At 38.7% G+C, this 13,646-nt stretch overlaps 1 protein-coding gene across 1 annotated transcript; it reads right to left on the bottom strand.

Annotated features, from left to right (window-relative positions):
- Nucleotides 1-111: 111 nt before the first annotated feature.
- LOC114290177 (L-2-hydroxyglutarate dehydrogenase, mitochondrial) lies at nucleotides 112-4,305 on the bottom strand. Its single transcript, XM_028234071.2, has 5 exons — nucleotides 3,804-4,305; nucleotides 2,504-2,785; nucleotides 1,890-2,326; nucleotides 1,030-1,189; nucleotides 112-444 (listed from the first exon to the last, which is right to left on the bottom strand). The coding sequence occupies exons 1-5, from the start codon at nucleotides 4,152-4,154 to the stop codon at nucleotides 328-330; spliced, it is 1,347 nt and encodes a 448-aa protein (XP_028089872.2). The 5' UTR covers nucleotides 4,155-4,305; the 3' UTR covers nucleotides 112-327.
- Between the last annotated feature and the right edge of the window lie 9,341 nt (nucleotides 4,306-13,646).

Below are 13,646 nucleotides of genomic sequence, written 5' to 3'. Positions count from 1 at the left end.
GCTTAAATAATCAAAAAAATAGCTTTTTCAGTCTGAACCAAAACCAAACAAAGCCCACTCTTTTTTTTCTCGGTGTCCTGGATTGGAACCTGAATTAAACAGAGTTTGGACTTTGGATCAACATTGTTCATATTAATACATGAATAGCATACATGATATAACCACCAAGATCTTTGTATGTGGTATGTAGCAAAATGATAGACTTAAGCACACTTGGCTTAGTTGAAGAGACTTTCACATTCACTATTGTTCACCAATTGAATTTTCTTTGACTGAAACAAAACAAATAAAACAGCGGACATTGAACTTGACTCAATTTGATGTGGTCTACAATCTTGACAATCTGCCAGCAACATACTCCGCAATTGCCATGCTGGAAGTTAGACCTGGTGATTCAATTCCAAACAAGTTTACAAGGCCAGGTACTCCGTGAATTTCCTCTCCCTGCCAACCAAAAAAAAAAAAAAAGCATTTGCAACTGATGTGAACTCGCCAAAAACAATTGTTTACTCCATCCACCAAATAATTGGACAAAAGAAATTAGATTGAAAATAAAGTTCAATCATATTTGCTAGTTTGATTATGTATCAAATAAATATAAAGTAAAATTTTATGTACCAAAAGTTCAAGAAAATAAGATTCCAACTCATGACAAATTAGGACGGATTTTGTTTCATATTCGTGGCTCCACCAAGGCGAAATTTAATGCTAGAACTTTTGGGGGTATGTAACTTAACATATGAAAAATCACTTCTATGTTTTAACGACTTCATTAGGGGAGTGGGGAGCTTATTATTTTGGAAACAAATCATCACATAATTCAAAGAGTATGTTTGAACTTCGGAGGGCAGGCCATTATGATTGGTCAATAGACAAAGTTCCATTTAAAAAATTCCAAAATGCAATGAATAAAACTAGCATTTCCGAGAACATGCAATGTATATATAGATACAAATTCAAGATTTTGAAAGAGGTTGGCAACCCAACAGAGAATGAAGTTAAGCAGTGACGGAGTGAGCAAGAAATAACCTGTATGACAAAATCAACAGAAGCCTGTTTGGGACCAGAAAGTTTGGGTCGAATGCCAGTATATCCAGGCTCCAGAGATCCATCCTTCAGACTAGGGTAGTACTTTCTTATCTCTGGGTAAAATCGGTTTACACGATCTGTGCGTAAGGAGTAATCAAACCTGAATAAGATGAGAAAATAAAAACATTATTTATGAAACGTATTCCAAAAAACAGAACTGCTACTTAGGAAAGCACAGAAAATGTACAAGTCAATGCATGATTCATCGCTTGCTAGTTTGCTGAAACTAAGATAACAAACTACACAAATAAAAGGACTGCAGGCATAAAGTAGAAGTGAAATTTTTTTCACTCCTAAGTGTTAGAATGTTCTTATTTTTGGTACAAATGGTATTTTTGTAATAGGCATGGTTTAAGTATAAATAAGAGTTACAAGGGAGACAACCCTCGTATTCCCTGTTCTTTTTCCTTAAACATCTTCTCCTATCTCTTTTTCCTCTTCTCCTTCTTCTTTATCCTGTTCTACACATTTCAACATGGTATCAGAGTAATGTATAGATTTTAGAAAACCCTAGAGGAACAGCTTCAGTTAAGACAGCATGTGTGGAATTGTGATTGCTTCCACACCATACGCAAGTTCCATATGCTAGATTTGTTAGAAATTCAAAACAATTAAATGGATAATACTGTTGAAATTTGCACTGAGGCTGTCACATTGGAATTTGAACAAGAAGATCCCATAGGGTGTTCGCTCTCTTCCCCTCGTGTGCAAAGCATCTTGTACAATCAAGTATAAACAATTAACCATGCAAAAGATTCTCAAAAATGTAATGTGAGAGCACAGGAATACAGAAAGATTACTTGTTCATGAAGCTCGAAATATCATCAACACCATCAATCCATTCAACATCAGGGCCAAATTTGACTTGGCCATTCAAATCCAGAGTAACATGCACTCCAAGGCCACCATGCTCGGGAATGGGATAAATCAAATGCTTGAAAGGCGAAGATTTAACATTTGACAGAGTGAAGTAGCAACCACGAGCATAATAGGAAGAAGGAATAACTTCACTATCTATGCCATCGAATCGCTTTGCAAGGGACGGAGCACTCAAGCCTGCAGAGTTCACTACAAAGTTAGGAACAAGTACAAGCTCTGGTTGCAACGGAGATTTCCCATCCCAATTTTCAAGAGCCTTGCTATTAGAAATATGAAGGCAAATAGTATTTCCTTCACGATGACCACCAATCACAGTAGTGTTGTAGGAGAACGTCGTTCCGTAACTCTCAGCTTCCCCCTAAACCGACAATTTGAGTAACATCCCTGTCAATATATATTTGTGATCCATGGTAAAATCAGAAGCATAAGATTAGAGAATAGATAAGTTACAATTCTGTTTTCGCATTCACAACAACATGCAAAGTTAGGTTTTGGCATTTGATTAACAAGGGGCAAGAAAGATAGTAGGCCATACCACTAACGATAACATTAGGGAATGGGTATCAACTATTCCTGACACGGGTGATGATAAAGCTTTAATACATTGCAATTCAGGCTCAATTCTCATGGCTTCATAACCTTCCATCATCCTTAGACCGTCAACCCCATTTTCAATCCCAAGATTCATCAGACTATTCAACTTTGGAATCTCTGAAGATCCAGTAGCAACTATGAGTTTACCAATCTGTTTATGAGGAATATCATGTTCTTTGCAATACTTGTACAGCAATTCTCTTCCTTTAACACAAAACAGTGCCTGCAGAATGAGTTGACTGAAATTTCACCGACAAATCTTTCTAATATACAAAATGAAATAGGAATTTTATTGGAATTTAAGTAGGACTGAAATTTCAACAACAAATCTGGCGTTCCATTCCACCTGTGATTTTAAGTTGGCCATGGTAGTTAAGTTTCCAAATGGATATTTTGCCAACTCAGCATAAAATTGTGATTTAAACTTGGGATTTCAGTTAAATTCACAGTTTTAAGCTGCGCTGCGACTTTCAAAAGTGTTTTATATTTTACTAAATAGTTTCAAAAGTATTGTATACATTGCAACTTCTAGCCCAAACACCCCTAATGGCAGTATGTTAGCAGTGCAAACTCTCTCTTTCCTCCTTTCTTTTTTGATAAAATTGGGAAAACAAAACCAAATTTCAACTTTACACAATATAAGAAAACCAAAGTTTAAAAAAAATGGAAGAGGAATTGTAGCAAGAAGAAGTAGGGAGAACAAAATGTTAAGTTAATAAGAACATAATATAAGAAAGGGCAAATTACACCACCTAGTTATAATTGAATCAAGGTAAATTACACTCATCTCTCCCGAGGTTCAAAGAAAATACAGTTATAATTACAATAGTCTCCATCGAGGTTTTAATTCACTCCTTTTTCATCAATAATTCGCGAGTCATATAAATGAAAAAATTGTCTACTAAAATATATAATGTACCTTCATTTGTATTGGTTTTGATACAAATAGGTGAGTGTAATTTAACCTTGAATCAATTATACTATTGAATTTTACAACATTATGTCAATTTAATAATGAAATCAATAAGCAAAATAATTATATATTCACTCTCCACGGTTGAGGTAATGGAATAGAGCATTTTGTTGTTTTATTATCTCAATTTTGTTGACTAATGTTATAAATTGGACTAAATTAAGTCAGTTTAAAAAATTAAAGCAAATTTAATACAACTGAAATTTCACAGATCAAATAAGTACGAGATAGAGATAGAAATGCAAACAGGAGAGAGAGAGAGAGAGACCTTGAGGGAATTGGGAGGGTAGTAAATGCCGGCATGGATGACTTCGCTGTTGCGAGAGCTAGTTCCTGTCCCGAACGTAGGACCAGAATCGATTACCAGAACTTGTCTTCTTAGTTTCAGAGAGAGATCTCTGGCTACAGCTATTCCCACCACTCCTGCTCCGATCACTACACAATCCACCCTCTCTCTCGGCACTGCTTCTTCTACACCATTGCAGCTGCTAAAATTGTTCCCAAATAGCACTGATCTACTTCTTAATGATGATGATGATGATGATGATGATGGTGTTAGCATCAATTTCAAGATTTCAGTTGGATTTCTCCACTTCCTCGTTGTCCTCGTAATCATCATCGACCTCCCTCCCTCCCACACAACACCTGGCGACCACTGGAAAGAAATAAATTATGGTGAGGGAAAAATATAGTGAAATAAAAAATAAAACGACGAAGAGAAATTTTATTTATTTTTTTATTTGAAAAAATTTAGCTAAAATTCTTCCGCTGCACCTTTGTTGGATAAAAATGACAATTTAATTTATTTTACTTCATAAACTTTTTAAGGAGGAGTCCTATAATTATATAAGAACAATATAAATATCTTTTTTTTTTTTTTTTGAACAATATTGTCAAAGTGACATATTATTGTGTTTACATTAATTTTGAAGGTAATTTTTTTTTTTAAGAATTTCATAATCAACATCGATCTTATTTGATAGATTTTAATGAGAAAATTCTAAAAATACTAATTTTATTAAAAATCGACATTTAGATCAAAAGTTATATTATTTTAAAGTTTAATATTTTAATAATAGTGGTATGTGTTGAATTTTTTAAGAAATTTTTTTTGTACTTGTCCTTAATGTATTAAAATTTTATTATGAGGGAGTTTTGACCAAATCTCCCAATTTTTTTTAATTTTTTTTTAAATTTTTGTATGAATTTGCTTAAGATGAAAAGTTGGTAAGAAAATATAAGAATTCTAATTATAAGCGCGGGACGTATTTTGTGAATGACAGCACGTAGTCAAGGCGACACTAAAGTGTCAGCCAAGGTGTCACGTGACTTGGTCACGCTGCTGAGATGATCTCAGCTAAGCCGAGATTTTCTGCGGAAATTTCAAAATCCGAGATAAGCAGAAAAGAGGCAAGAGTCTTATAACAGGGGAGGATCTCAGTCTAGATAAAGATAAGACTCAAAAAGAGTTTATTTCTATCTAGATAGGGGTCTAAGATGAGCATTAAGTCTGAGTCCATTGAAATAAGGCTTCTGATGGGATCAGGTCGCTGCTAGTTATAAAAGTAAGGCACTCTTGTGGGTCTGAGGTAAGTTTTCTTGTGATTTTATGCACAATTTGCTATTTTTGAGAGATACGTTGACTAACTTGATCGTCAGAATGCCTCCGAGTGGATGAACTACCGTCGGATTCTTATCTTCTTGTGTAGGTTGCTGGGCTTAATCTATTCTACTGGTTCTCTCCAGCTGAGTTCCCTGTTTGGTTGTGTAGTAAAAAATCAACACTCACAATTTGGCACCGTGTATGGGAACTTAAGGAGAATAGATGGCCAACGATGGGCAGGAAAAAAAGATTGGAGATGACATTATCGGTGAGAGTGGTGAGTATACAGATCCTAACGCTGGGGAGAAAAGCCGTAATGAAGGAGCACAGGATCCGAATCCCGGGGAAAAAGATGTCGGCAAAGAGGGTAACGTCCCAAAGAAAGCAGGCCGAGATGAGTATTACAACGAAAGCGACCTCCAGGTATGGAAGGATAGATGCTTGAGGAACGACGACGAGATGAAAGGAATGGAAAACAAGTTAGTAGAGCTACAATTGGTTGTCAACTTCATGATGCAGAACAACATGATGCAACCACCGTTCCCGTTGCAGGACACGCCGATGTCAGCGACCAAGACTGATGCCTAGAAAGGGGGGGTAGAAAACAACCCCAGCAGTCCCGCAGCATAGCAAGGAAAATGAGTGCTCACATCGTCCTTCACGGGATGTCAGGCGAGCAGAGTCGGTAAGAGGTGAGTCACAGAGGACGTCTCATACCAAGGGAACTTATATCAAAGAACCCTGACATATCTAGGGAAAGGGCTGGGAGTAGCGCACCAAAGAGGCTGAAATCTGTTGATAGTCGAGCTCCTAGCCAGACGAAGGAGGATTTGAGAGACTACCTCCAAAGGAAGCGGCAGAATGCCGAGGTTACATCCCCCGTGAAGCCGAGAACACCATTCTCAATAGAATTGATAGGTATGAGGCCCCAAAGAGATTCTATATGCCAAGGTTCCAGATTTATGACGGCAAGTCTAATCCAAACTTTCATGTCGACTTATATTTGAATTCAATGACTTTGTATAGAAGGAACGACCAATTGCTGTACAAGGTGTTCCCCTCATCCTTTGGAAAAATCGCATTGGATTGGTTTCACAAGTTACCGAAAGAAACTGTAAAGAGTTGGGAAGGCTTGGCCGAGATGTTTGTGGCCAGGTTTGTTACAAACAAGTTGCAGCCACTAATGGTAGACTCCCTGTTGGCTCTGAACATTAATGAGGGTGAAGGCCTCAGGGCTTATGCCAAAAGGTATTACGAGGTGTTCAACCGAATAATGACATGTAATCAGGAGCTTAAGGTTGTATCTTCTAAAAACGACCTGGAGGATGAATGCCCGCTTTGGAAATCGCTGACAAAAACTCTACCAAAGAATATGGAGGAGCTTATGTCACGGATCGAGAAGTATGCCAGAGCAGAAGAGGATACACCGAGAACAAAGGCACCAAAGTATGATAAGAGAAACGGTTCGCTAAAGCGAGACCGAGGTAACACTGGCTTTAACAGACAGGAAACAAGATTGAGGGCTGCACAGGTAGTCACCATTGTATTCAAGATTCTGGTCTACAAAGTTCTGGAAAGGATCAGGAACCAACCATATTACAGAGCGCCAGAGAAGATCCCTGGTGAGTTCATAGGAATGAGCCTTGGGAACATTGTGCTTACCATAATGAGGATGGGCACTTGACTCAAAGATGTAGGTCTCTGAAAACACACTTGGAGGATCTGGTCAGACAGGGTCACCTGAGAGACCTAGTAGATGAGGACAGAACGAGGGAAGAGCAAGCAAGGCTACCCAAGGGACCAGCAACACCACCGCCACCACAGCAAGCAGATGGACATCGAGTGATCAATGTAATTCACTCGAAGGTCAATGAGAATGATGTACGTTGGGGAACTCAGATGGTAAGGAACCTGCAACATGTGTATCAGGTCCGGTAAAAGAAGCCTAGGACAAATGAGTACCAGAGCCTAATGGTTTCTTTTACTGAGGCAGACCTAGATTTGGTACAACATCCACATAACGATGCCTTGGTGAAAACGTTGAAGATTGGAGAGTGCCAAGTGAGGTGCATAGTGGTTGATCAAGGCAATTCTTGTGACATCATATATGTTAGATGTTACAGGGAGCTTGCCCTTCACCCAGATGACTTGGAGCAATCTAATAGCCCGATGGTTGGATTTAACAAAACGCCGACGTGGCCTCTAAGAGCCACGAATTTGAAGTTGCAGGCATGCACAAAAAAGGTAAGCACGGAGTTTACAGTAATTGATACTCCCTCCCCTTACAATATAATTTTGGGAACGCCATGGTTGGGCACAATGACGGTTGTTCTCTCAACATTGCACCAATTGTTGCGGTTCTCAACTAAGCACAGAATTGAGGAGGTCAGAGGGGATCAAGTGCAGGCAAAAAATTACTCCATGGTAGCAATGAAGTCCACATGCAATGTGCGAGAGGCAGAGACAGTAGAAATTGAAGACGAGGACATGGAGGTCCTAGATGATATCGGCAAAGAATTAGTTGACAAGAGTGAGGAAGCTTTAAAGAAGGTTTTGGTAAAAGAAGATGATGAAGAGTTTTTCTTCCTTCTCGGCTCAAGCTTAGCTGAGAAGGAGGAAATGGAGTTAGAGGCTTTCTTGCGAGCAAACATAGAAGTGTTTGCCTGAACTCCATACGAGATGCTTGGCATTGACCCCGAGGTCACTTGCAATAGACTCAATGTAGACAAGTCGGCTAAACCTATCATCCAGTAGGCAAGAAGGCCGACATTGATTCATGTGTAGGCGGTAGAGGAGGAAGCAGACAAGTTGTTGGAAGCTAAGGCCATTTGGGAGGTGAACTACCCAACCTGGTTATCTAACACAGTAGTTGTGAAAAAGAAGAATGGTAAGTAGAAGGTCTGCGTGGACTTCACCAGCCTGAATAAGGCTTGTCCCAAGGACAGTTTCTTACTACCCAAAATTGATCAATTAGTAGATGCCACTTCAGGGCATGGAAGGATAAGTTTCCTAGACGTATACAGAGGCTACCACCAGATAGTAATGTACGCTTTAGATGAAGAGAAGACGACATTCATCACCCTAAAAGGACTCTATTGTTACAGAGTGATGCCTTTCAGGTTGAAGAATGCAGGAGCAACCTACCAGAGGTTGGTAACCAAGATGCTCAAGCACCTGATCGGTAAAACAGTAGAAGTCTACATTGATGACATGGTCATAAAGACCAAGGAGCCTGGGAACCATCTGGCCGATTTAAAGGCAGTCTTTGATATCCTAAGAACATATCGTCTCCAACTTAATGCTTTGAAATGTGTATTTGGAGTCAAATCTGGTAAGTTCTTGGGATACTTGATCACCAGAAGGGACATTGAGGCAAGCCCAGATCAAATCAAGGCCATCCTTGATTTAAAGAGTCTAATATTGGCCAAGCAGGTCCAAATTTTGATTGGCAAGGTAACAACCTTGAATAGATTTATCAGCCGAAATTTTGATAAGTGTAAACCATTTTTTCAATTGTTGAAAAAAGCCACAGATTTCTTGTGGACAGAAGAGTGTGAAGTCGTATTGGCCGACTTGAAAAGGTACCTAATAATAACTCAAGTTCTGTCAAATCCAATACCTGGAGAGGAATTGTTTCTATACTTGGCAGTTTCAGACCACGCAGTGAGTGCAGTGGTAATCTGAGAAGAGGAGGGAGAACAAAAGGCGGTATACTATGTGAGTAAAACCCTAGCAAGTGCAGAAACTAGGTACTTGTCCCTGAAAAAGTTGACACTAGCCTTGGTGATGGCTTCCAAAAAATTGAATCACTATTTCCAAGACCACAAAATTGTGGTGCTGACTTAGTATCCCTTGAAATCTCTGTTGCAGCATGGAGATCTGACAGGTAGAGTAGCCAGATGGACAGTGGTACTAGGCCAATACGACTTGGAATTCAGGCCTAGAACAACAATCAAGGGCCAGGTTCTGGCCGACTTTGTGGCCAAGTTCACCCCTAGTGCCATCCTACGCCGAGCTCCGGCGGGCCGAGGCTTAGGATGTCCAGGGGGACCAAAAGAAACCCAGCTGGGGCCAAAGAACCCCACTCCAGCAAAACAGAAGAAGGAAGAGAAACCAAAGCCCTGAGTATCTACATTGGCGACTCATTCTGTATGTTTGTTGATGGAAGTTCAAATCTTCAAGGAGCGGGGGTGTAAACACCCTATTTTTGACCGCCCTTAAAACTTGTGTGCCTCAGGTTGATCACTCGATGATAAAAGTTATGCTGTATAAATGTTCGATTTCTTCAGCAAGAAGAGTTTCTAAATCCCAACCTTACACCCCCTTTCGGACCAAAACTATTTTAGACCTTAAAACCTTTTTTTTCAAAATATTGTTTCAAATGTTTCTACGATGTTCCGAGACTCGCATTTCATTTAAAATATTACACTTTTCGATAAATCGAGTAAGGACAAAGTAGAAATAAATGAAAGGGAGGTGAACTCTTTAAAAAATATTTAAAACCTCTTATTTATAGGTTTGGAGTTGAAGAAAATTGGAGGAGAGGGAAGAAAACTAGTTGGGGAAATGGTTGAGCATGAAATTGTTAAGAGAGAACTGAGTAGCCTACACTAAATCAAGCTTATCTCTATGCACACTTAGACTTTAGTTGTGAGGCCACTTCCATTGGAAATTAGACTTCTGGAGCTTCAATTTAGACTCAAGAATGACCTAAAACTGAGTCTAGATGAAGGAGATATGCCCATTTGAAGTTGGGTTTGAAAGCAGATTTTTGTGGCCAGCAACCCACTATTTGTAGACGGCCGCCCACTAGTAGTGGCTAGCTGGCCACTATTTCTGGCCTGCCGGCCACTTGTGTAAAACACAGATATTTGTTGCCAGCTGTCCCCCAAAAGCTCCAGCTATTCATATACAAATATTTTCGACCTGAGAGGTTATTTTTCTATATATACTTGACATTTCCTCATGTTTTTAGGTTACAAAAAATTCCAAAAGGCCAAATTCTTGAAATTCTCTCTTTATCTCTATCTCTATCTTACAACACACACACCTTACCCAAACACTTCTTAAACCAATATTGGAACTCTTCTTGCTAAGATTATTGAGTCCAAATTTCAGCCCTTGAGAGAGTAAGCTTTGTGGTTTGTGAACAAAAGAGTTACCTTGCTTTAAGAGATATAATTTTGGGCTATTTTTACAGTTTTTCTTACTGTTTTTGGGCTATTTTTATACTATTTTTATGGGCTAAAAGTTGTGGTTTAAAGCTACCAAAGGTGGAGGGTTAACCACCATTCTTTGAACCTTGTTCTCTAAGCTTTTGCCCTTGTGTTTCCCATTCTTTTCTCAACTTTTTTTTTAGCTTTTTACTACTGGTTTTTAGAGTTTTTTAGAGGCTAAAAATCATATTTTGAAGTTTTAAAAATGGAGGGGGTAGCTTCCCCTCCTTTGGCTTGTTTACTAGCTTAAATTCTCTATTATTTTAGCTTAGTCTTTTAGTTATTTTTACCTAAATTCTAGCACTACTTTTTTTGCTTGTAATGTAATGGCCCTCATAGGTTTGGTGATTTAGGCCTTAGCCACCAACCTATTTGAGTTGATAGTGTTTATTTCTTATTTTCCATACTTGTTTTCACATCTAATCACCTTTGCAATCTCTCTTCTTTCTTGACTTTTTCTTTGTTTTGAAAGTTGTTTCAAACTAGTTGTTTGTTTAAGCTTGAGATTAAAGTTGTTGTGCTTAATGGTTTAATCCCTTTAGGGGTTCATTACCAACGACATGACACTTCTGTCATGCCCAAAACAACACTTGGTTTGGTACTCCTTTCCACTAGAGGACTTAAAGCTCACTTTTGGACTCAATTGATTAAGGAATGGATGGTAATTAAAATGAAGTAATAAAATTAGGACTAAAAGTGATGCAAGATAATAAAATCAACTTGGGTTCAATCGAACGTTAATTGAGCCCATTGAGTCTTGAGTCGTTTTATACTTGTTAGTGATGTAAACGGTTAAGAGTCAATGCCAACCACTTCCCTTGATCAATCCATGATAGGGAGAGGGTTTTGAGAGTCTTTAAATTGTGCATTTATTGAATTGTACCCCTTGATTCATAGGTCATCATGCAATGAAATTGCATCGATTGATGGCTTGCGAATTAAGCTTGCCATTCCTTTGAGTTGTTTGATGATAAAGAGAGGCAGGGTGGACAAACATACCTTGAGAATACCCTGTTTGTGCTCTGTATGCTTTCTGTTGTAGTAGGAGGAACAAGGCTTTAGTAGCCGACAAGCCACTTCTTTTAGACGGCATGCTATCTTTTGTGGCCGGCCAACCACTACTTCTGGCCTGCAGGCCAGTTTTTTCAAATTGAGCAACAAATTTTTGGAACAGAACAGAGCAGAGGCTAAGGTGAAAAGATATTCTAACTATGCAATAGAGGCATTCTAGTAGCAGAACAGTGGACCTTTCGGGTGGAAATCCGTGCATGCATAAGCATTTTCCTTACTTATCGAGGATCGTTCGCTTGTGGACTTGTAATAACTAGCTAGCTAGTTAGTTCATTTGGTGTTGTAAATTAATTCACTTTGTGTTATAATTATTAATTAGTTAGATGCCTAGTTAATTTGTGTTATAATTAATTAATTGGAGTAGTTAGTTAATTCGTAGTAATTATCTTAGCTAGTTAGTTTAATCGGACCCTCCTGCGCAAGGGCACAATTGTAATAATTTGTATGTCTTTCAACCCACGTCTTTCTCCATTTTATTTACCTACTTATGATGGTTAGTTTAGGGCATCATGTTTCGTTTAGCATCTCTCATGCCTTGCATCCATTGTCTTGCATGCACTGAGCTCGGCGTATCATTCTAACTTGCATTGTAATTAAACATTCTTTGAATACATGCTTAGACCACATGCTATCAAATTGATTCATATGCCATACTAGTAGCTGAGCCTAGTAATTGCATGTTGTATGCGTTGTATTAGTCATATTGTACAGTTAGGATCATGCATTATTCTAACTTTATCATCTTTTTTGGCTCGCCTCGAAGTACTAGGTGAGTTTTTATTTGTTTTAGCATATTACATGTGTTAGCATTGCCACATCAAAAGCATAATTACTATGAGGCTAAGTGCTTAAGTGCTATAACTCTTGAATGCCTGTGGATGAAGGCTAATTTCTTGAATTGGAATAAATTGAGTAATGTATATATGTGATCACTTTTTTAAGTGGTACATATTCGAAACAATTTTTCAAACATACATGAGATCAAGTGTTTTAATTTTTGCAAATTAGTCTATATTTATGTGCAACACATAGTAAGATAGTCTAATAATCAGAACAAGAGCATATAATGTAAATAAGAATCTGTAACAGCGCCCGGGGAGGGGCCTCATGCTACTACAGTTCGGACTCGATTTGTGTCACGGTTCTTAATCTGAACCAAAGAGTCCAAATCTGGCAAATCGTTTTGAGAAACAGATTTTTGAAAAAGTAGTGCCAAACATGGACTGCTTTGCCAGATACAGAGTCGCCACCTAAATATTTTTTTATGGGAGAATTTAGGAAACCCTGACTCGGTGCCGAAGGCCACATGTCCGTTATCACCGGAGTTGTCTCGGCTCGGGAGCTTGGGTACGATCGGGGAAGGTCAGCTATGAGCACCCCCTTTCGCCCGGTCCGAAGACCGGCCTCTACTAACCGTGATATCCGTTTTTGAAAACTTTATGTGTTCTTAAACCGGTTATTAGCCTAGAATTACTATGTTATGCGCGCAGCAAACAAGTATAGACCAAATCGCCCAAATTGGAACAAAACATTTCATGTTTGTTTTGAAAATGGTTTGCTACTCGTAAGTAGGCTAAAATGCAGGTTTTGCCACCTTCAAGTGGGCTTTTGGAAAAGATGGTTTTGCCACTATCTAGTGGGCTTAAAAATCGCAGTTTTAATGCATTCTTCCAATTTAGGTAATTCAACCTCCATCCACAGGCATTCAAGCAGTTATATCACATAAGCATTTAGCCGCATGGCAAGCATACTGTCATGTTAACATTCACACGCATGCGAGATGCTAAAGCGAAAACACTTACATTGTACTCCGAGCCAAAACAGAAAACTAGTTAGCAAACATGCATGCCCTAGTTCATGTTAAAAATGGCTAATGCATCACATGCAAAAATGCAATCTAGGCAGGCTCGGCTAACCCTAAACATGGCATGTGAAAATGCACAATTATCACATATTCGGTTTAGAATTTGAAATACAAATGCAGTTAGCATGATGTTCCGAGCCTGATGCATGTCAACAAATGCATGAATGCACGCATGCATAGCATAAGGTATGCTAAAATAAATGTGCCCTAATCTACCATCATAAGCAGGTAAATAAAAGGGAAGAAAGAAGTGGGGTTGGAAGACATACATCACACGCATGCACACTTATTACAAATATGCCCTCGCTCGGAGGGACCAAATAAATATTACAAATTAATTAACTACGCAAGCTAATT

This window comes from Camellia sinensis, chromosome 10, assembly GCF_055761805.1.
Source record: "Camellia sinensis isolate YWXY chromosome 10, ASM5576180v1, whole genome shotgun sequence".
Classification (NCBI taxonomy): Eukaryota; Viridiplantae; Streptophyta; class Magnoliopsida; order Ericales; family Theaceae; genus Camellia; species Camellia sinensis.
Note: the sequence above shows the minus strand (reverse complement) of the source record. Positions and strands in the feature narration are given on the sequence as shown.

What these genes read in the sequence shown, in the direction of transcription:
- LOC114290177 (XM_028234071.2), bottom strand. Translation starts at nt 4,154, where the DNA reads ATGATGATTACGAGGACAACGAGGAAGTGGAGAAATCCAACTGAAATC. An exon ending in ACCCTCCCAATTCCCTCAAG is followed by an intron (nt 2,786 to 3,803) that starts GTCTCTCTCTCT and finishes CTCATTCTGCAG; the next exon opens with GCACTGTTTTGTGTTAAAGG. An exon ending in CTGTTGATTTTGTCATACAG is followed by an intron (nt 445 to 1,029) that starts GTTATTTCTTGC and finishes TTTGGTTGGCAG; the next exon opens with GGAGAGGAAATTCACGGAGT.